The sequence below is a fragment of the Artibeus jamaicensis genome, unplaced genomic scaffold (assembly GCF_021234435.1).
Source record: "Artibeus jamaicensis isolate MK-2021 breed Jamaican fruit bat unplaced genomic scaffold, CSHL_Jam_final contig_548, whole genome shotgun sequence".
Classification (NCBI taxonomy): Eukaryota; Metazoa; Chordata; class Mammalia; order Chiroptera; family Phyllostomidae; genus Artibeus; species Artibeus jamaicensis.
Window position 1 is genome coordinate 3,426,504 of NW_026521883.1, and position 23,693 is coordinate 3,450,196.

At 43.5% G+C, this 23,693-nt stretch overlaps 1 protein-coding gene across 1 annotated transcript in view; it reads left to right on the plus strand.

Annotated features, from left to right (window-relative positions):
* The first annotated feature begins 10,383 nt into the window (after positions 1 to 10,383).
* The window catches only part of NID2 (nidogen 2), a 56,090-nt gene continuing 42,780 nt past the window's right edge, over positions 10,384 to 23,693 (plus strand). The window contains exons 1-3 of the mRNA XM_053670127.1: positions 10,384 to 10,700; positions 11,356 to 11,667; positions 19,824 to 20,056. Of these exons, the coding sequence (XP_053526102.1) occupies positions 10,473 to 10,700; positions 11,356 to 11,667; positions 19,824 to 20,056 (773 nt within the window). The 5' untranslated portion in view covers positions 10,384 to 10,472. The remainder of the gene's footprint in view (positions 10,701 to 11,355; positions 11,668 to 19,823; positions 20,057 to 23,693) is intronic.

Genomic DNA, 23,693 nt, shown 5'->3' on the forward strand with positions numbered 1-23,693 from the left:
TGCATGCTTGTCTCTATCATGAAACATTTGATAAATTTTATACATTACCACCCCTACCGCAGCTGCTGCTACTGCTACATATAGTATAGGGTGGATGGTGCTGGGGAGAAGGGACAGCTGTGGTGGAGTGACTAAGGTGCCAGACGTGACCGCCAGAGTCCAGGGTTTTAGTTCAGGATAACGCTAAGATAAAGAATGTTCCCACGAAAAAAATCCCACAGTGCAAATTGCATGTGGCACCTACTGTCTCTTGCTAGCTGGGTGACTCTCCCAGGGTATTGGAATAAGCTGTATGAGGAATCATGCATTGTAAACCACAACACCCCTGCAAATGTAAGGATTGTTATAAGCTAGTGAAATTATGAAGAAAACCTATAACAGAGGTTTTTCTAAAATGAGATAGTCATCCTTCTGACATGCTGAAAGACTACACTTTTCTTTGTGACTCGGTTATCTTCATGAACATCTATTACTGACAAACAAAACATACCTGTCCGTAGCACTTTACCATTTTAACCTGCTTTCATGTACATATAACCTCTTTCATTCCCACAACCTAAAATGTATGTAGGCCCTGTCCCCATCCTGATCCTGTTCTTAGTTCTCATCAGTGTCTCCTCCACAGCTGCCATGGTCTGGCTTATCATCCCATTTCTCTTCACTCACAGTTATTATTTGAAGCATATATAAGAATAATAGCAAATACTCACTCACCTTGAATGCTGGATCAAGGAAGGATTTGAGCAAGAAAAGAGCATGTTCAAGTATTTTGAAAAACTTACTGAGCATCAGTTGAACTCGGATAGACTGGAATATACGGATGAGGACAGATTAGAGTGTCATTCAATACAAAGGAAAGGTGGTAAGAGCGATGGCAGGGAGGATGGGAAGGAGCCAAAAGACTAAAGAGACTGGGGGATAAGGAAGTAAATGTTTATCAAATATCTGCCATGTGTCAGGTATTGCACAAGGGGCCAGGGGCATATATGAGACAGACAAAGATGTGGATCTCTGTGTCCTTACGGTCTGTGGCATTTGTCCTGTGTCAATGAGATGGGAAAGCGGGAAGTCAAATAGAGGCGACTGGGGTTTCCAGCTTGACTGTCTGGGGAAATGATGTAATTGAATAGCAAAGGGAGGCAGGAGGGGGACTGGGTAGGTGTAAAAAGTGACACCTTCAGTGCTCAGCACAATGGACTTGAAGATTTGATATCTAATTAAAATGCTTTTCTAAAGTGAAATGAGCTCTAAATTTAACTCTTGGGCCCTGTGGCTGGAGCCAACTGATCTGTGTGGAGTTGTACAGTTTCTTGGTATCTATTAAAAGACACGCCCCAGTTGGACTAGGGACACTTCTTCATGGCCCCAAATTTTCAGGGCCATTTTTCTTGTAAGCTTATATGAGAAAACACATTAAAATAGATAATATTTGACTATTGTTTTATAGAAAGATAATAAAATGTATATCAAGTTGACATATCTCATAAAGACCTTCTATAAAAGTTGAGAGCATAAGATTAAATGTTAATTCAGTCAAGGAATTTTTTTGGAGGCAGTCAGATAAAATAATCTAAGTACGTGTATCTCTGATGATATAGCTTAATGCAGGGATAGACTATAGACAGCATGTCCAATAGGCTGTTTTTCAAACATCAGCTGTGTCTAGGAAATTATTGCCAAGGGCTGGATTTTGATTAATTCCTGATTAAATTCTCTGCCTGATACCTGGCACAGTAATATTCAGTGTGACTCATCAAAGAAAGCTCTGGAGGCCAGAGATGTCCACTAACAGAGCTGACCTGCTGTTGGGAAATTTAGAAGCATTACTTTTTTATTCTTTCCCAGGCCAGCAATCCTTCTACTTCCTCACGGAAGTGGCCATGGAGATAGTAAGATCATTTTCTTTTGCTTCAAAAGTATATTGAATCTGCTTAGACTTTTAAAGGATTTGTTTAAAACTTATTGCTCTGGACCATAATCTCTAGAAGAGACTATTTTATCTTGAGAAAAATACTGAAAGTAGGTTCAAACAGTCAGTCACTTATAAACAGGATTTTCTTAGGTCCAAGTGACTGCTAGCATAAGCTATTTAGAAGGTGTCTGTAGAGCAGTGGCTTTTAACCTTGGCTATATTTTGAATCCTCTTGAAAACTTTCAGATATACTGATACCTGAGTCTGATCCCAGGGGTTCTGTTTTCATTGGTCTTTAAGAGATCAACATTTCCTCGGTGATTCTGATGGGTAGCTATGATCGAGGACCACAGCGGCAGAGCATCTTCAGTAAGACCACATCCCAAAGGTCCTTGCCAACATAAGCTAGCTGAAAAATTAAAGTCCAGTTGAGGTGACCTATTAGAGATACTTATTTAAAGTCCATGCTAGCTTGGTCCTTTCACTGATTCCACTGGCTGTCACCTGTCTTAGGGCTTGTCCAGAGTTGGAGCTGTTTCTGAGGTTTGCTCCAGCGTTTTGCTAATAAAACTGTGCCGTGGAAATGTATCATACTGGCCTTGGAAACATACCCTAGCCAATTCATGGAATGTCTTTATCAGGTTCCATGTATCTGTTAAGAAAAAAAGAGAGCCGGGGCAGCCATGAGACGTAACTCCATAGCCCACTTTACATCATTTAGAATTTGAGAGCTTGTTCTTAACCATGCTAATCTTGATAGTCATTTTATAACACAGACAGATGTGAGTAGTGTCTGATTTGGACAGTCTACTGCTTAGGGATGTATCAATATATTAATGAAATCAACAATACGGAGGAGATTCTGTAGCCTTCACATTTCGGTCTTTTCTTTATTTATGTGTGGTTGTTTGTTATTTCTGATGTTCATGCTTGAGAGCTTACTGGCTCATTTTGGTGCTCACAGTCATTCTGGATGGCGTAAGGACCAAGTTCCTGTCAACAGATGCAGGAAGCACAACTCTGTTTGTGTTTGATATGGCCCTTGGGGCCATCGGATCCTAGCTCGACTACTAATAGCTGTTGTAGCCCGAACGTGTCAGTTAAATTCTCAGACTCTCATTTTCCTTATCTTGTAGTATTGTTGCAGGGATTATAAATAATATATTATGGTGTCTGCTGCATAATAAATGCTCAATAAACTATAGCTATTATTATCTCCAAATCTAGATCACAAACTCCTTAAGGGTCATGTTTTCTCTACCAAGTTTAGACATTTACAATTCTCAAGCATACATGAGATGGTGCTCAAAAAAGATAATATGATTCCAACTTTATGAATGATAGGGAACATTAGAACTAATAAGCTATGCAGGCTTGCAGAATTAGAGGCACCGCTTACAACCAGGTCACTGAACAAAGTGACTGGTCCACCAGAGAATCAGATCCACAGTCTTAGGAGGTTAAAGCCTGGGTCCTGGCGTCAGATTGCCTGAATTCTTGACCAGTTGCTTTATCTCTCTCAGCTGAGCTTCTTTATCTACAATCTGGACATGTTCAATAGATTAATGAAATAAAGCACATACAATTCTTTTTTTAAAAGATTTTATATATTTATTTTTAGAGAGGAGGAGGGAGGGAGAAAGAGAAGGAGAGAAACATCAATATGTGCTTGCGTCTCACAAGTCCCCTATTGGTGACCTGGCCCACAGCCCAGGAATGTGCCCTAGACTGGGAATCGAACTGGCCACCCTTTGCTTTGCAAACTGGCATTCAATCCACTGAGCCACACCAGCCAGGGCTATTCTTAACTAGAACATTATAAAAGTTCAATTAAAGTTTGCTATTATTATTGTTGGCTTTATTAGTATTGTTCTGATTTATGCACTAACTTCTAGAGAAAGTGACAGTGGCCAGCAGGTTACATGCAACAGAAACAAGGTGACTTAATTGGGTAAGAAACACAGGATGTCTAGGAAAAAAAGTACAGATGAAGCCAAGGACAACAGCCTGTGGAAACACAGCCACAGTCACTACCCAATGGAGACAGCACACACTGAGGTCACTCTTGGGCATTCATTCAATTCAACTGAAGTCGACCAGCCTTTATTTATTCAACATTGTGTTAGATAGCTGTGGGAGTCTTAAAGGAAGTGAAAAGTGGAACCTCTGAGGAACTTAGAATCTGAGTGGGGAGAGTCTTCTCTCCCCACTCAGCCTCCACTGTGAAGACAAGTCAGCACTTAATTATATAACATTGTGAAGACAATGGAGGCTGATGTTATATAATTAAGTGCTAACTCGGTGGTCCAGCCTGTGCTTGCATAGTGGTCAGAAGAGAACAGAGAGCAGTACTGGCCTGTCTACACCATTCTTTCTGGAGGAAAAGAATGCTATTAGCAATAACTCCTTCAACTGTAATTAAGAGCGAAGGTATCTTGTCTACCAACATAAAAGTCACACCTTTGAATTTTTACTTTTCCAGAAACAATCCAGAACATAACTACTAAGTGAAGAAACAGGAAGTGAATTTTTTAGGACAAAGTACAGGCGATATAAAAAATTTCTTTATAACACTTTCCCTAATTCAAATCAACAACGGTTGATTATAGAGCCCAGAAGGCTGTGCCAGATACTGTACTAGACCCATGAGATTTGGAATGAAAAAGACACAGTTCTGCACTCAAGGGTTGGTTTACATTTTTGTAGTAATGTGAGACTATCAAGGCCTGTCTCTTCCTATGCTTGGGCTTCTGGTGAAAAAAGTCTGAAACGGAGATACTGAGTAGATAAGGGTGCATAAGAAAAGAGATGACAAAAGTGTGCCATTGCATGGAAACTACCCCTGAGGCCTTTTAACCAGTTGGAGGGACCAATGTAAGAAGACCATGTCCATGTATTTGGTGAGAAGCTAAGATGGGGCTGTGCTCAGGTGTTACAGCTGCTCAGAGGAGATGTTCTCTGCCAGGACTCAGGGAGGCTGCTGCAGTGATGTGCTGTCTGAAACGAATACTGATGAGAATGAAGGATCATCAGGAGCTGGGCCTGGGGTTTCAGGCAAGGAACAGCAGAAACCAAGAAACACTGGAGTCAAATTACTTGTGTAGATGGGGAACTGTATACAGTTCAGTACTGCTGAAGGTGTGAGGAGGAAATGACAGAGGCCAACCATCAAGGCCTTTATAGCACTGCTGGGCAGCTTAAATTTTACCCTAAAGGCAAGGGAGCTCCACCAGAGGGTCTTAGGAACATATGATGGTCAGATGTGTGTATTATACATAGAGAAAGGATTTAGCAAAGTATCAATTAGGATTGAGTACTGTTTCATGGAACAGTGGTTTAAGCCAATAGAGGATTTTCTCACCTAATAAGAAGTCTGGCCCTAGCTGGTGTGGCTCAGTGGATTGAGTGCTCTCCTGTGAATTAAAGAGCCACCGGTTCGATTCTTGGTCTAGGGCGTAAGCCTGGGTTGTGGGCTGGGTTTTCAGTGGGGGGCATGCAAGAGGCAACCACACATTGATGTTTCTCTCCCTTTCTTTCTCCCTCCTTTTTCCTGTCTAAAAATAAATAAAATAAAATCTTAAAAAAAAAAAGAAGTCTGGAGGTAGGCATTTACTCACTGCCTCAGACACTCATCTCCTTCCTGTCTTTTTGCTTTGCCATGTTTTTGTTCTCACAGTTGTCACCTCATGCTCAGAAGGTTGCTGTCTGAACATAAAACACCACATCCATATTTAAGGCAGCAAGAATGGTGAAAAATTCAATTATTCCCTTTAATAACCAATGTGAAAGATCTCCCAGAAACTACCAGCCTTTCATCCGCCAGCTGGCAGTTAAGTCAGGACTATTACTGGATGGCCTCCTCTAGCTGCAAGAGAAGCAGAGCAAACAATCATCTTCTTACTTCTAGAGTAGATTTCTATAAGGCAGAAGAAAGTTGGGAATAAGCGTTGGTGGCTAACTTACCTAACACTGAAACTAAAGAAGAATTTTGAGGAGCAAGTGTGAAAGACACAGGGATGAGGACTAGGGGGGAGGAAGTGGGAGGGAGGTGTGGAGACAGGGTGGGGGGGGCTGGGATGGGAGAAATAGACAAAAAACTGTACTTGAAAAATAACTAAATAAAAATTTTAAAAAAAGAAAATAAAGAAGAAATGGGTGTTGTTGCCATTAATTGAAACTAAAACCTCAGAAATTCTGAGTACTGCATGTAGTTCTCCTAGATGTGGGTTTGAAGTATAATCTCAAGGGGATATTCATCAGGGAGTTGGATATAAATCAAAAACTCCAGTGAAGGCTTAGGGCTTGGGATATATTTGGAGGTCATTAGAATGTAGCTGAGATGTAGGGGGGATGCCTTACATTCTAATGACCTCCAAATATATCCTGAGCACTACTCACAGTTTCTGAGGAATATGTGGCTTTCCATCCCCCTAACATAATTTCAATTTAGCCCAAGTTTGTGGAGAGGTGCTAATTTACACAACTATGTTTTTCTACATGCTCACACACCCACCCTGGAATTTAAAGGATAGTAAAGTTATGCAAAGAATCACTGTGTGCAATGAGAACCAGAACTTTTTCTGCCAAGCCCACCTCCAATACAAACATATACACACACAAGTCAGTGCTATACATAGAACTTGCTCTTAAATACCCACATCTATTTCACACTGTGGAGCAAATGTGTTTTCATTCTCTTGGTTAAAATAACAGGAACTCTCATCACACTGGAAAGGTTGGTATTTAATACAGAAATATAACCACACAAAAATGACAACCGTGGAGACTCTTGTTGAGGTCTACTGGGAAGGTATCTGGTGCCATCTCCGGCTTGGGATAAAAATCCTGCATCTAAATAATCTTACATCTCAAGCAAAACTCAAATCTACTGTGAAGACCCAGTCCAAGAGGACTTAACCTTCAGCCTGAAAGGGGCCTCTGCCTCTTTAGCCAGTCTGGCGGGTCACGGAAATTATACTCTGGAACTGTGAATACAAGAGAAGTATTTCTTCAGTATTTACTTTGACCAGTGGAATAGCTATGACAAATTTTTTCTTTCCCCCAAGACACAAAGTGACATTTTAAAGGAGAAACCACTCTTTTGGTGCCGTAGAGTCTTTAAAAAATATTAGAATAAGAGCTTGAAGGAATGTCTACTTAAGCACAGCTGCCGAAAGCCTCATATTTCAAGGAGAATTCAGCCACTTTATGCAGACAGGGAGCCAGGACTGCTCACTTCAGCCTTTTCCCTGGTGGACCTACTTTCTAGTCAGCATGAGACTCAGAACTAGTAACATCTTGGTCCAAGGGTCCCTTGTTCCTGTTTTCCATGCTATATGGCAGCATTGATTTCCCCCCATATATTCCCTGGATCATGTGTTCTTTAAGGTTAGGGGTCACATCTTGTACTAGGTTATTTCTCGTGGAGTTATGTCTGTCATGGTAAACCTGCAGGAAATAGTTATTAGACGAATTAATGAAAGAATGGAGAGCAGTGGTAGGTGAGTTGCTAGGCAGCCTGGTAAAGAGGATTAGAAAACTCAGGTCAGAAGAGCAGGAAAGGTGCTGTAGGGGAAAGAATGTTTCACTGAGACACCAGACATGGATCCTAGTCCTTGGCTGGCTGGCTTGCTATCACTCATTAAAAAACATTTTTTAAGCTTCTTCCAATAAGCCAGGCAGGTATGGCTACAGACCATGAATAAGACTAAGTCCCTGCCCTCAAAGTGCGGTGGTGGTAGTAAGGGGCACATATGACAATCAGGAATTATAGAGATATGTATGATTGGAGATGGGATAATGGGCATCGCAGGGCACACAGTACGAGAAGAAGGGGATTCTAAGTCAGACTTGTGGTTTCCAGAAAAGTTTCCTGAGGGAAAAGTAATTTGATTCAGGTCTTAAAGGATGAGTGAGTGTTGATTAGATGAGATTGATTGGGAACAGTGTCACACAGGTAGAGGGACTTGTATGTGAGAATGTTCCAAACCAACTGAGAACTAAAGTCTCAGCTGAAAGATATGCCATGGCTAGAGCTGAAGTTAGAGAGGTAGGTGAGAACTGCCTTCCCATGGGCCTGTGGCAACACGATTTAGTGCTTAATAGCAGGGGTTTAGAAATCAGACAGAAATGAGTTCAAATCTCAGCTCTGGTACTTACCAGTCATGTCACAATAACTGACTTTTTTTTTAACCCCTCTAAGTCTTAGTTACCTTAGCATAGTGTTTAGCTGTATCACTTATTTATTGCTGCATAACAAATTATCCCAAATCATAACAGCTTGAAACCATACATATTTATTAAATTCTCAGTTTCCATGGGTCTGGAATCTGGGTCCTACCTTAACAGGGTCCTCTGCTTCAGAGTTCCTCACAAGGCTGCAAAGTGTCAGCCACAGCTAAGGTGTTGTCTCAAGATATGACAGGGGAAGGATTCACTTCCAAGCTCATTTACATGTTTGCTGGAAGAATACACAGCCTTGCTGGCTGTTGGCTAGAGGTTGCCTCAGTTCCTTGCCATGCTGCCCTTCCCAACGTAACAGGTTCCTTCATCGAAGCCACTGAGAGTCTGCTGCCATCAAGACAGATGTAGCCGAAGCACTGAAGTGACTTCTCATCACTATTACCGCCTCGGTGTGGGGTGGAAGTCACTAGGCCAGCCCACACTCCAGGGGAAGGGCTTACACAAGGAAATGAACAACAGGAAATGGGGATCATTGGAGGTCATCTTAGGGCCTGCCTGACCCTCTAGCCTAGAGCATCTTACAACTAACTACGGGTTAGCTATTACGTTCAATTGAGGGTTGGAAAAGCTAGAGAGCCAGTGAGGGGTTTCATTAAGGAGTAACTTTAGGTGACTATGGGCAAGTAAGCCACCTCATGTCTTTGAGCCTTCATTTCCTGAATACAATAAAAAATACCTAGCCCCCAAAGAAATGAGGACACACACACACACACACACACACACACACACATATGCACAAATACATTTTGTAACACCAATACACAATTCTTTACCATCTGTGGAAGCAAACTGCTTTGGGCCAATTTTCTATTTTGTGTTGATTCTGTGAATCTCACAGTCTGACATCTTCAAAGTTTTTAGGGCTTGGCCTCGTAGGCCCAAGAAGATTTATACAACAGGAATAAACTTACACGTGTGCACACACACACACATACACAATCAATCAATCAATCTTTTGAATGTCCCTTTAGACTAGGGGTGTCAAACTTATTTTCACCGGGGGCCACATCAGCCTTGCGGTTGCCTTCAAAGGGCCGAAATAACTTTAGGACTGTGTAAATGTAAACTACTCCTTAACTGTTAAGGAGTTGAAATTACATTCGTCCTTTGAAGGCAACCGCGAAGCTGATGTGGCTGCGCTGAAAATGAGTTTGACACCCCTGATGTAGGCAATTCCAAAGGTTTGCTTGTTACCTTCTTTTTAAATACCTTTGCTTCCAAGAACCCCATGAGGGACTGGAGAGAGAAAACAGACTATCTGGGGAATTTCAAGCTCTTGATAATAAAAGTGGTAATAAAATCTTGTCCGACTCCCGGTGCTTCTCAGGGGGAATGATGATGGTGGGTGACTTCCCTCACACCCCTGAAGCCGGTTTGTGCGGGTTTCCAGTCCCCCTACGCGGCTCGGGTTCTACCTCGGTGTCTGGGGGCAAGGGCGGCTCCGACGCCTGTAGGCTGCGGGTGCCAGGCCCACAGTTCTCCTCCCCCGCGGTTCTTCTACCACGTCTGCTCGGGGCCCAAACGGGATGCCTCCCCACGCCCAAAAACGGAGCCGATCACACAGAGCGCTTTTCATGTTCTTCCCAGGTGCGGTTTTTCCCTGGGGAAGGTAAACAGCGCTCTCGACCCGGACGGAACTTTGGAGTCTGCCCCTCCGGTTTCCTACAAAAAAGCGCTCCTCTCTAGGGCGTCTGTGGGTGGAGGGGAGCGGTCCAGGAGGGTGCGACTGCGACAAATTCCCTTTGCTTCCCGGCCAGAGAAGCTGGCTTTGAGGGCAACGGGTGCCTGCCTGGGTGCCCGGCACACACCCTCGCCCTGCCCGCCGCGTGGGGGGCGCTGCTGCACACAGGCCGCTGCGGGGTCCGGGCTTCACGCGAAGGTCAGCTCCTCGCAGCGCCGCCTTCGGAACCCGCGAGCCTTTTGATCCCGGAGGCCGGGCTCGAGGGGCAGACAGGACGGGAAGGAGGGAGTGCCTCCGGGACGGCTGCTGGAGCGGAGGCGTTGGAGAAGCAGCAGCTCCGGGAATTCCCGGCCACCGGCTTCCACCTCTCCGAGGGTAAGAGCCGGCCCGCTTCCGCGACCCCTGCCTTAGAAACTTTTAACGAGAACCAGATGCGGCGGCGGCTGCCGAACTTTCTCAGAGCCGGTGATTGGTCCCCCGCGCAGGGCCTCAGCCAGTCAGCGCGCTGGGAGGGCCTGGAGGCCCGCCCCACCCCGGCACCCGCGGGTGTCCAGGTTGGAGGCTCGAGCCGAGCAGATAGTGGGCTGGCGGGCCAGGACGCACAGTGCTGCAGGGCAGCCCGGGGGCAGAGCGAGCATGCGAGGGGATCAGGCAGCTGGGCTGCGGGCGCTGTTGGAGCTACTGCAGCCGTTGCTGCTGCTACGATTTCTGTCCCAGGCCTCGGCGCTGCAACCAGGAGAGCTCTTCCCCTATGGGCAATTCCAGGGGGACCAGCTCCTGAATGAAGGCGACGACGAAAGCTCAGCAGCAGTGAAGCTGGCGAGTCCCTTGCGCTTCTACGATGCCCAGTTCAGATACCTCTACGTAAGTTCGTTCCCCTCTGGGTGCGCGACTCGGCAGATTTCTCGCAGCTTCTTCCCAGGGGCCCACGTAGTGTGTGGATCTCCTCCAACGCCTGTCTTCGGGGGAGAGGAAATAGTGCAAACGCTTTGCTGTCCCGGAGCGCCCCTGGGGTGGGACCTGGCTTTGCAGCGATGCAGCTACCAAACCCGCTGCTTTTTCTTACCTCGAGTGAGAGAGCAGTAACTGTTCGCTGCCACACAAGCGTTCCAGACAGAAAAGAAGGTAGGGTTGCTATGGCAGCCAGTGGGGTTTGCAGTTAGGGCAGTGAGAAGGCTGTGCACGCCTGTAGAGCTGGGGTGCTCCCTCCTGGTCCTGAACGTTTTCTCCAGGGTTGTGCGGAATGGGAGAAAATGTGCGAATGAGTTTTAGAGCTCCTGGATCTATTGCGCCGTGCTATACGGTAGGAATGGGCAAGTGCGACACGGGCTGAAGTTGCTCTGGTGGCCCTGAACCAGGAGTCGGCCTACCAGGCTATGGGATTGGGAGATCTTCATATTCGGAGCCTCCATGAGAGGCAGGGTGGGCGCACATGTCTAGCTAGACCTGTGGTGGCCGCCCTTGGGCTTCTTGCAGAGTAAGCGACCGTCAGTCACCTTTTGTCCCCCTCCTGTCCCAGGTGGGCACCAACGGCATCATCTCCACCCAGGACTTCCCCAGGGAGACCCAGTATGTGGACGATGGTTTCCCCACGGACTTTCCGGCCATCGCCCCCTTTCTGGCCGACATCGACACGAGCCAGGGCAGGGGCAGGATCCTCTACCGCGAGGACACGGGCCCCAAAGTGCTGAGCCTGGCCGCCCGATACGTGCGCGCAGGCTTCCCGCGCGCTGCAGCCTCTGACTTCACCCCCACCCACGCCTTCTTGGCCACCTGGGAGAAGGTGGGCGCCTACGAGGAGGTCAGGTTCGGGACACCTCCCTCGGGAGAGGTAAGTGACAAGGGATGCTTGGCTGCTGAGCCCGTTGAGGGATGGGCTTGAATTCTGGGCTGGCACCCAGAGACTGGCTTGGAGCCACTTTTTCTGAGTCTGCTCTTGAGCTGAACCTGATGTAGCTATCCTTTGATGGCACCAGGGCTGAAATGGCTTGGAAGTGCAGCCTTCAGGCTTCCACTGAGGATCTGAGAGGTGGCGTCTTTCAGCAAGGAAAAGTGCTTAGGGGATGAGAGGGCCCCAGCGCAGATGCCATGCCAGAGGCCCTCAGAACACAAGGCGGTTTGCTGTTTGGTTGTTTATTTTTAGAATCACCTCTAAGTATACAAGAATTATTTCTAATTATATGTTCATTGAAAGAGAAAGCAATTTATAAAAGAACAACCTCTCATTTTCCTACCACTCAAAGATAACCACTGTTAAACATTTTCCTGTATATATTCCAGAGGTTTTTTTCCTATCAATCTCTGTATTTATATCATTGTCTGTTAACAATGATGAGTTCACAGCGCACATACTGTTTTATAGCCTACTTTCCAGCCACTAAATAGTATATTGTGAATATGTTTCAATGCCAGTAAATCTATTTCTATGTTATTTATAAAGTCTGCCTAATATTCCAACCAGTGGATTTACCACTGTGTCCAGTGATTATTAAGGTTATTTCTAATTTTCATCATTATAAATAATTTCATGAAGCACTTTTTAAAAGCTGAATCTTTGTGCATGTCCTTATTGACATTCTAGGATTTGGAATTGGTGGGCCAGAGGGATGCACTTTTTATAAGGTTCTTGATAGCTGTCGCCAGCTTGCTCTCCAGGTTTACATGCCCCCTAATTTACAGAAGACTGTCTTCAATTTGTTTTATAGTCTCTACCTGAGGAAAAAAACAAACTCCCAGTCTTTAGGCTTTTGCAAACATTTAAAGTACTCCAAATGGACATCAGGTGGGGCCCAAGTGGCTTGGCAACTGGTAAACTGCCTCATTCCTGGAGCAGATGGGACTTCCTTCCATGAAACTAGACCTGACTCTAAAGTGTCATACTCCAAGGGCTGAAATACTCACAACTTATCTCTGTTTTAACTCATCTATTTAGCTTTCTTAGCTGCAGAAAGATGACACATCTCCTCCCTGAGAGATTAAGTGCCTTGCCCACTCTCACTGAGGAGTTCAAGATGGTAGCCATTCTGTAAGAGAAATATTCCCTAAAGGCTGTATTGCGCAAAGGAGTTTAGAAATAAAAATTGATTGAAATTATGTTTATTTTTTTGTCAGGCAACATCTAGTTTTGCTTATTAATTTTTTAATGCATGGTTTGACATTTCAATTATTCAATTCAACAGAACACATTCAATTCAGAAAGATTATTGAGCACCTCGTTTGGGCAGGGCACTGGGCTAGGTGGAGAACTGCAGGAAGTTGAATCAGGTAAGGCCCCCACCATTAGGTTGCATTCATTCATTTACTTTTGCTTATACACTTAAAAGCATTTAAAACTAAGTATAACATACCTATAATAAAAAATTAGAAAAGAGAATGAATATTACTTATAATTTCACTAACCAGAGGTCACCACTGCTAATAGTTTATTTTCTTCCCGTCTTCTTTTCTAAACCTATATCATATATGTGGCATATTCATATATGTGTGCGTAAGTAACTTACATTTAAAAATAGTTGGGATTTATTCATCCAAAAAACCTTTTTTGCACACTTACTATATCTCAGGACTGATGTAGACTCCATGAAAGGTCATCCTCTTTACTCCCAAGGACCTCGAAGTTTAGTAGGGACATTGATTATTATTCACTATGGTAAGTGTAGTAGCATTTGGCCTTAAGAAGACTAACTCTCCCCCACCCTGGTTAGGGGACTCAATCAGGAAAGGTTTTGGTGAAGAGGTAGCTTTGAATCTGAGTTAAGCAGAGTGGAACATTCCCAAAAGAAGGACGGCGTATGACACATCACCCATGTGCCAGAAGGTAGAATGTGCTTGGGGCGTTACGTGTGGTACATGTTACTAAACAGGAAGGGAGGTTGGAAAGGCCATGGGGTGGGACAGGTCACGCTGTGCTGAGGGTTTGGACTCGGCTTCTTGGCAGTAGGCAGCCTTTGTAGGATTTAGAGCAGGAGAATGATAGTATTTGTTAAGGCTGCTCTTTCTGACTGTATTGAAAAGGTGAGGGCACAAAGGAAAGACTGGCTACTTAGACACAATGATATAGGTTGTTTATTCAAGCTATCTCATTAATTCTGATAATATTTTATCATACTGTCTTCCCGCAACAATCCCACAAGATAAGTACCACCTGACTTCTTGTTTACATTTGACAGATAAGAGCAAATAGAAATTAAAGCTGTTGCCCAAAATTCTGCTCTTAGTGAGGCAGTGGTAGGTTTAGAATACAGATTTCTTGATTCTTAGCTTTTTTTTTAAAGATTTAAAAAAATGTATCTTTAGAGGGGAAGGGAAGGAGAGAGGGAGAGAAACATCAATGTATGGTTGCCTTTTGCCTTTCGTGCATCCCCTGCTGGGAACTGGCCTGCAACCCAGGCATGTGCCCTGACTGGGAATCGAATCTTGATTGTCTGGTTCGCAGGCCAGTGCTCAATCCACTGAGCTACACCAGCCAGGGCGATTCTTAGCTTTTTTAAAAATTACTTTTACCCAGACTTTTTTCATGCAAGACCCATTTTTTGGCACATGTGATGAAGACAAAATAATTGTGCCTTTTGCTCAGATCCAGTAAATAAGGTTGGAGTTTTAGTGTCTTGATGTGATCTTGGTACCAGAAGAGTCCTTGGAACCATATTGCATTCAAAGGAAGAATGAACTGGGAATGAAGTCTGCTGCCAAGGACACTGTTGAATCCAATTAGTGTTCCAATACTCTGGAGAAAATCAGCTGGTTCTGTCTCACTTTTTCAACACAGACTAGAAAGACCAAGCTGAGTGAGATGAATAAGGGAGAGGAGCAGTTGTGCAGCAGCTCTGGGGTGACGAAATCACGCTGGAGTTTAAGTTCCAATTTTGTTGGGGCTCATTTGAAACTGAAAATTACAATACAGACGTGACTTTGTTAACTATTTTTCTCAATTTCTTTCATAGTGCGGGAATAATGCTTCTCTTATCCAGCTTGCCAGGTGGCTATGAAAACAATAAAGATACTAAAACATTTTGAAAGAAAAAGTATTTATGAAAGGTTATCCAGTGATTTTGGAAACAACAACTCAGGCTCAACCTTAGCTTCCTAAGCTGTGAAGTGGAGTAGCAATGCCGACCTTACAGGATTGTTGTGAGGGTTAACTACGGTGATGTTTTCACGTAGCTTCTGTAGACCCTGAGGCCTGGCTGGTGTGGATGCTCAGCCAAGCCACGTTCCCCTTCATTGGCTTGACAGGACTAGGTTCTGGTTCTTTTACTTCTGTCTTATAAGGATGCTGTGATATGAGTCCTTTACATAAGGACTCTTTAAATACAAGGTTTTCCAAACCGCAGTTTCTGTCTGGGCTTTTTTTGGGTGGGGAGTGCAGGAAGATTTGTAGATTCCACCTCTCTTCCACTTTTCTAATTAAAATCAATCTTCAGACATTGCCATATGCTGAGTTGGCTTCAGGGTTTGTTTCATTTAGAAAGGAGTTGAGGATTCTGTTGAAGAGGGAATGTTTTTTCAATTACCAGTGTTGACGGGTGTTGTGAATACTTTAAAGAACTCTATGACTTGAGTTCTTGTTCTAATAGTTCTTTGGAGGTAGATTTTGGCAAGTAATCTGCTTTGCTTGAAAGAGTTCTACATGGCTTTCTTAAACCTTGGCATATTAACCTTATGTTGCAAAGTTACTGGGAACTTGAAGATATCAGAGGAATGGCATCTTTACCACTTAACAATTTCAGTTGTCCTTTCCCTCTGTGAATATTCATGGTGGCTGTACCAGGGTGTGATAGCTGCTATTGCAGAGATGTCAAGATGTAATTGCATCTAAAAATATGAACAAACAGTGTTTATCAACTCAGTTAATCTGAGATTCCTCAAGCTGTCATAGGTAGTTGACAGAGCAAAGGAGTCATGGTATTATATTGACATTGAAAGAACTTATTTACAGGAGACATAAAGAGGGCTAGGGTTTCCTTTAGTTGTGCTTTTTTGGGGAAGGGGAATATTGTTTGGTTTGTTTGAGGGATGGGGTTTATAGAGAACTGATTACACAGATCGGTGAGGTATGGGAATGACTTCAGTTTATTGGGCTGAAAGAATGGATCTTGATGAGGGGGCAGCAGGAGAGACTGATCTGAGTTAGGGTGTGGGAGAAGGCTGCTGGGAGAGCTGAGGCTGCAGAGTGGATGAAGGAGTCATGGGGCAGTAACGTAAGATGAACTGAAGGTTGCCCATGGGAGGCCTCAGTGCAGGGACGGAGGCATGTTGACTTATTTAAAAAGGATGATAGTAATTGAGAGAGGGCATTTGGATCCACAGAGAGAATGAGAGGTAGAAGCAGGACTCTGCTGTAGTGTTTTGACTTCTGGGACTGAAGTCTAGAAGAGAGGAGGTCTGCAGTCTACAGGAAAGAGTTTAACCAGGGTCTGAGATGTAGCTATGAACACATACACAATGAGACATATAAGGAAAGTGGTTAAAGAAATGTTGAAGTTTTGCCAAAGACTAAGGGTCAGGAAGAATATGTTAGTACTGAGCACTTAAGTGAATTTTGGGCAGGATTTATAGGGTTTAGGACAGAAAATGAGGGAAAATCATGCACGTGACAGTATCATGCAGCTAATGGGAAATGGAGAATTATACCGAGGAATGGAGGGTAGTGTTGACATCGAACACTGGGGGCCAGAAGTCAGCGATGCTGCAACCGTAGAACGCATGTGACCCCAAGGAAGAGAGAAAAGAGCCTGATGACCCTTTAGGAGTCAACCTACTCATTAATTTTCATTGTAATTTTTGTAAGCCACTATAGGCAAATCCCTTTGGGACAGGGAATGGCATGGTTCTGATTTTTCACTAGATGACTGAAATTAATTAGATGGGTTGCAAAAATTAGAAACTCAAAGATGGGCATGTTTTATGTCCATCAGCTCAGCTCTGCCCTGTGTCAAGGCAATATTGACTGGTGACATCCTATACCTGGAAGGAGTTAGACTCCTGCCTGCTTTCTGCTGAGGGCTCTGGCTTTTCTCTCCTGATAACAGGATGGCGGAAGTCTTGAAGCTCAGCAGTCACTGGCCCTGACCCTCTGGGGCTGCTCCTCTGCCTGTGGAGGCCCCTCTCTCTCTCTGGCCGCCTGGAGGAGTTGGGAACCTGTGACCCTTTTGTAGGGCTTGGCAGCCCATCTGAAGGTTTCCCCTCAGAGACAGAGCATGTGGGGTTCTTGCAACGGCTTGCCTCCAGGAATGTGAAGACCTTTCCGGTCTGGAAACCAGTCGGGAGTGCTTGGGGGGAGGGGCAGCCCTTCAGGACTTGGGACGGACACTCTTCAGCAATCAGATGTCGAGTTTTATGGAACTGAGTGAGAACTTTAAAGGTGATCATTTGGGTGTGGGTAGCTTTTAAGTAGACGGGCTTTTGGCCAGTACTTTGGGATCTGAAAATCTATTTTAAATTCTTCTTTTATTTGCCTTTATTTAAATGCTTGCCACCTGTAATAAGTGCTTGTCTCAGGGATGGCTTGTAAAAGACATGAATTTGTTGACTGACTGAAAGAATGAATGAAACTAAGTGCTAAATGCCCAGAGCCCAGTAAAACAGTCAGACACTCCTCTCCCCAGCTCTGTTTACTTTTCCCCTCCTCTCCTCCCCCATCCCCTTCAATTCTTTCGCAATCTTACAGGCCCTTATCTCACAGAATTTCTCTAAACTTAGAACCAGGGTTTCTTAGTACCTCACGTTTGTTGTGTTGTGGGGAATCAGTGTCAGAAGCTTTGAAAGCTTAGCTTTTAGAAACATTCTTTCTTCTTCTGTGAGTACTTTTCTTTCCGTAGTTGAACTTCACTTATTTCTGACTAACGTAAAGCTCAGCAGTTACTGAATCCACATTAATTGATGATCTAGAGTATAGTATGTATAGACATGTCTCGGAACAGTCTTTGTGTATATTTCACAGAAGCTCAAGCTTCCCAGCTTTGAGAAATTGTAGAAAACATGTTTTGCTCCTTTTTTGTTGTTGTTAAAAGAACTCAAGCTTTGCTGATGAAACCATTAACAACTACAACAATAGCAAATATACTAGCCCCTCTCCCCCTACCTCTGTAAGTTTGTGAACTTAAAGAAAGAAAAGCAAAGAGCAAAGCCAAGCAAGGTGACTTTTTCAATGTTAGAGACTGCAAAAAAGGTTGTGTATAATTTTTATTTTTCTTGAAAAGCATTTAAAAACCTGTGTTTTTGTCTGATATGCAAAACCTCAAAACTATACTTGGAAATTAAACATTCGTGGGAAGATTTAACATTAGGAGAGACCTTGAGCACTGTATGGGGAAGGACCCAGGACAGAACAAAATGCAGGGCACATTCCTCTTATTTGCTGTTTTATTTAGTAAACTGTGGTGTTCTGTGTGCCTAATTCTGATCATCTAACAAGATGTGGCAATAACACTGCATATCAGTAAATACTGTTTCTATGAGTCACATTATTTAAGAAGTAGTGGTATTTATAAATACTTCCCAAGTTCCCTACTAAATTGTAGAAGGAGTAGAATTTAGTGAGAGAGCTGTTCTCAGAGTCCTTGATACAACATCTTTTTAAGAAAATCAAGCACCATTAACAGATCATTTTGGCAGGGTGGGAGGAGATAGCTGGATGTAGATAAAGGGGAAAATGTCTTATTGAAAATATGAGAATAAATCGAACTTTAAGGAGGGATTCCGTGAGGACCTGCTTAGGTGTTGAGTGTGTGGCTAATTTAGTTCCTTGCCCCTCTTTCTGGTTTGCTTTGGCCCCCTGCTGTGCTTATTACCATTCCTAGGGCCTCCCTGCCCCTGCCCCTGCCCCTGCCTCTGCGCAAGGTGAGGTTGTGGGCACCTGTCCTCTGTAGCCTCTACTCCCTCTTTCAGTAACTCTCCTAGATTCCAGCCAAGGCTGCTTCCCTCTTCTAAGCTGTGAGACCATCCTGGGCATAAGCTCCTTTGCTTCTTCAGCACCAAGCATAATGTCTGGTGCTTAACAGGCAGTTGGCTGATTGAATTACTGCACAGATGAATCAATAAATGGAGTTTATAAACACATAAACAGCTAACCAGGCGAAATGAGGCGAATGCTAACTAGAAACACTCGCAGTGGCGTTTGGAGAGTGAGAGGACAGAAATAAGTCTACATGGAATCACGCAGAGGGGCAGCACTGGAAGGCGAGGAAGGTTTTAGGCACAGGGAAACATGAGCAAGAGTACGGAAGCATCAGAGTGCACAGGACAAGTGGGGGACAAACTGAAACGTCTGATGGACATACAGCAAATCTGAACCTGGGAGCAGAGGAGGGCAGGTTCCACATCACTCTGAATGGCGTGCTGGGGAGCAGCTGGAGTGGCTGAGTGGCACGGGACTTGGACTCCCATCTGGCTGGCCGGCCTGCACCGTGAACCGGCTGCCTGAGCTTGGACAGATTTGTTAGCCCCTGTGTTTCTCTTTCCTCATCTGTAACTCTGGTGCTGGTGTGAAAAGATTGATGGATGAAAAAAGAAAGTGAGGCTGTGAGAACAGTAAGGAGGCCTTTGGATCAGCCAGCACCTGGCCACATCGTGCCTGCCCACTGTGGGCATTCAGTGAGTAGGCGAATGAGGGAATGATCCAGGTGAGTGCCCAGGGCAGAAAACTGGGCCAGTGTTGGTGGGAATGGACAAGGCCGGCTCCCTACTTGCTCTCAGCTCTGAAAGACATTTGGATGGGAGAAGTTTGAAACCTTAAAAGGTACTGTTTTTTAAACTTGTGTTTTTATCTATGCATATTTCAACTCTTCATCTAAATTGATAAAAGATGACTATAATAACATAGCTCATAAAATTATTACTTGAAGAGGAAATTTAAAAGAATAGTATGTATAAAAACAATTTGAAGAAATCCTAAGAAGGAAAACCCTTTGTACTTTATGATGTCTTGTTTGCATTATCTTTTTGTTTGTTTGTTTTATTAAGAATATTTCTTTTTTCCCCCCACAGCTGAATACGTTCCAGGCAGTTTTGGCATCTGATGAGTCTGATACCTACGCCCTCTTTCTTTATCCTGCCAATGGCCTTCAGTTCTTTGGAACGCGCCCCAAAGAGGCCTATAATGTCCAGCTCAAGCTTCCAGCTCGGGTGGGCTTCTGCCAAGGGGACACTGACGACCCAAAGAGAGAGGGAGCATATTTCAGCTTAACTAGCACTGAACAATCTGTGAAAAATCTCTACCAGTAAGTACCGTAGCACTTCAGCCCTTTTCGGTTGGAATGTATGGACCCTTAGGAGCTTCCCGAAGTTGAGCGGCCATAAGGCCGTGAAATAATGTCTGGGTGGTTTCCAAGCAAGGCATCAGGTCACAACCAGGACTAGACTAGACACTGAGAGGAGCAGGTTCACCAAATAGAAAAGATGATTTGTTCTTCTTGCCCTTTTGGCTGGAGATACCCGAGACAGAACTGCGTGTCTGTGTGTGTTTGCCGAGCCACTGAGGCTCGCTCTGGAAAACATTGCTCTTGGAACCACATAAAAATACCCAGTAATTGATCTGTAAAGGCATTCAATAAAAAGAAAGAATTTTCTCATTTATAAAAAAAAAAAATACCCAGTAACGTAATGGCCCAGACTGAAGTTTTTCAGGTTAATTATTTCATAGGAGCAGATGTTGTGAGTTCAGTCTTTTGGATAGATAACATATTAAAAGTTAAAGAAAGAGTGATGTAATCTGGAAAACAAATAAATGAACTGGTATATTTTTAAAAGTCTTGGGCTTTTTCTATGGCTTTAATGTCTGAAATCGTACTGGCTGGTTGTCCATGGGGTCGCCAGGGCCGACTGAGCGCATTCCTCAGCCCCACGAGCAGCTCACTCTGCTCATACAACCCTAAGCCCATTTCCTCTTTGTCATTCCATATCAAGCCAGTGCAGGGGTTAGCACCTCTTGAAATTTATTAATTTCAGGGCTTTAAAAAAGTCTTGTTTTTATTCATTTCCTGAATACCGATCTAGAAACTAGACAGAACACATATGGCTACTGAGCTTCCCTTCCTGCCTCTCAGTTGCACTCCATTATTCCGGGATACTGGGATACATCGCATGTGTGCCTGCCATCTGCTCTGTTCAGCTTCTCGAGAGCTGGCCCTACAACAAATGTGTTACTTGAGCTAACATTTATTGAGAGCTTACTATTTGCCAAACATTGTGCTGAACACTTTCTGGAAGCTGTCTTAATTAAAATTCACAAGAATCCTAGGAAGTAAGTCATACTCTTTTCTCAATGGACAAGTGAGTTTAGGAAAGTTACGTTGACTATAATCTCGGTTATTACGTGGCAAAGCCAAAATGCAAGCACAGGGCTCGAACTCTGAACTATTTATTTTATGCTAAATCCTGGTTTTCTTTTCCATTCTTGTGATCCACATTGGGCATGTCTAGGTCTCCACCTAGGCTGCCTCTCAGTCTAGACTCTGGAGAAAACTTAGCTCCTTGCTTTTTCTCCCTGGGTTCCACCGCACTCTTCGACCCTGGAGGCCACGGAGTCTCTGCTCCTCAGGTATTATGGAAAGCTCACAGGGGGCCAAGCACTCAAAAGACAAAAATGTCTAAGGCACGGGCCCCGCACTAGCAACTTGCCCTCTAGTGGGGTTGACTGACAGACAGATCAACAGTTCCAGAGCATTAGAATAAGTGCTAACATCTACACAGGGCCCAGGAGCTGGCCGGGGCCAACAAGCCTGTAGGAAGAGCAGTTGTGCTTCCCCACCACAATCATAAACGCCCCTTGGGACACACACACACGCACACGCACACTCACCACCTTTCACACCTTCCTTCATTTTTATCTTTGATGCTTCCCAGAAACCTCTGAATCGCTTGATGAGAGCAAAATAGTTGTGGGGCCAAAATGATTAACAGAGGGATTTTTCCTTAAGTGTAACCCGTACTTAATATTAAAAAATAAAATAAATTATGAACCATGCACAATAATGTGTAGTAAAAGTAAAAATTGCCCTGGCTGGTGTGGCTCAGTGGATTGAGTGCCAGTCCCTGAACTGAAAGGTCACTGGTTTGATTTCCGGTCAAGAGCACATGCCTGGTCCCCAGTGTGGGTCCGGTCCCCAGCTGCGGGCATGGGAGCGGCAACTGATTGACGTATCTCTTCCACATCAACGTTTCTCTCCCTCTCTTTCTCCCTTCTTCCCCTCTCTCTAAAAACAAATAAGTAAAACATTTAAAAATAAGTAAAAATTGCCCAGTATTACTACTTCAAGTGATAGCTAGTATTAATAGTCCTTCTAGAATTTTACATATATGTAAAAAAGTTTAAAAGCCAAAATAGTTATTTTGCTATACATGGGGCATTTTCCCACTTATCACTGCTTATAAACCTCTTTCACTACAATATCTCTTTATATTATCATTTTAAGGCTATAAAACATGGCAATATATATCTTGTATTATTCAGACAACTTATTGATGAATATTTAATCTATTTATGGTTTTTCCTTTTATAAATATCATTGCAGGAAACAGCATAATATACAGAGTGGGGCAAAAGTAGATTTACAGTTGTGAGTATGTGAAACACAGAGTTTACTTATTCTCGTATTATTTTTTATTGATTATTGTACAAGCAAGTGTAAACCTACTTTTGCCTCACCTTGTACATTGCTCAGATTCTCATTTCTCTTAAAAGTACAATTGCTGAGAAAGGATATATTAAGCTTACCATTTTGATGTGTATTAACACGTTGCCCTTCACAAACTTTGCACCAACTTACATCTTCACCGGGAAGGTAGGGCAGTGATCAACAGCGGCTGTTTCCCTACGAGCTTCCTTCTTGTGTAATATTTGTGAACTTGATAGGTATAAAATGTTCATATTTTTACTCTAATTCCTTTGATTACTAGTAAATCTGAAGACATTTTTATACGATTAATAGCCATTTATCTGTCTTTTTTGTGACTTATCCGTCCATATCCTTAGCTATTTGCTGCTGGAGTGTTTACAAAGAACTCTTAAAATAAGAAAAAATATGGTTAACATCTCAGTCCTTGTACATGCTATGAGTATTTTTGATCCATTTGTTCATCTTTAAAGTCACTCCTTACCTAGAAGTTCAACTTATATGGAGGGTTGTCAAAGTTATTGGCCTTTTCCTTTATTATTTCAGGTCTTGGTGTTATTTTCAGAAGGGTCTTCTCTACCTCCAAATTATAGAAATCTTCCTCAATTAAATCATCTATTTTAAGCCCTGGGTGGTGTAGCTCAGTGGATTGAGCGTGGGCTGTGAACCAAAGGGTCACCAGTTCGATTCCCAGTCAGGGCACATGCCTGGGTTGCGGACCAGGTCCCCCAGTGGGGGCCATGTGAGAGGCAACCACACATTGATGTTTCTCTCCCTGTCTTTCTCCCTCCCTTCCTCTCTCTCTCTTAAAAAAAAAAAAAAGAGTTCTGTTTAAAAATAAATAAATAATAAATAAATAAACAAATAAAAATAGACATTTAGAGTTCTTTTTGAAAAAAATCATCTATTTTATATTTCATTATTTAAATTTTCAAAAATATAGAAAAATGGAGAGTAGCTAAATGCACACCCAAATGCTTATAATATAGATCCAAGTGGTTGACCCTTTGCCATATGCATCGATTCTTTTTTCTTTTTTGCTTGAGTGTTTTAAAGTCCCACACATTGTGCCGGCCCCTCCCAAACTCGGCAGCACACATCTCAGAAGAATTAGGTTACTTTCCTAGTCAGGGGAGTCTCTATCTTCCTCAATCTTGTTTCATCATTATAAACTCAGAGGTCATGAATTATACCATTCATAGTGTGGTTGTCATAAACCTTCTGAAAATGTAAATGTGAATGC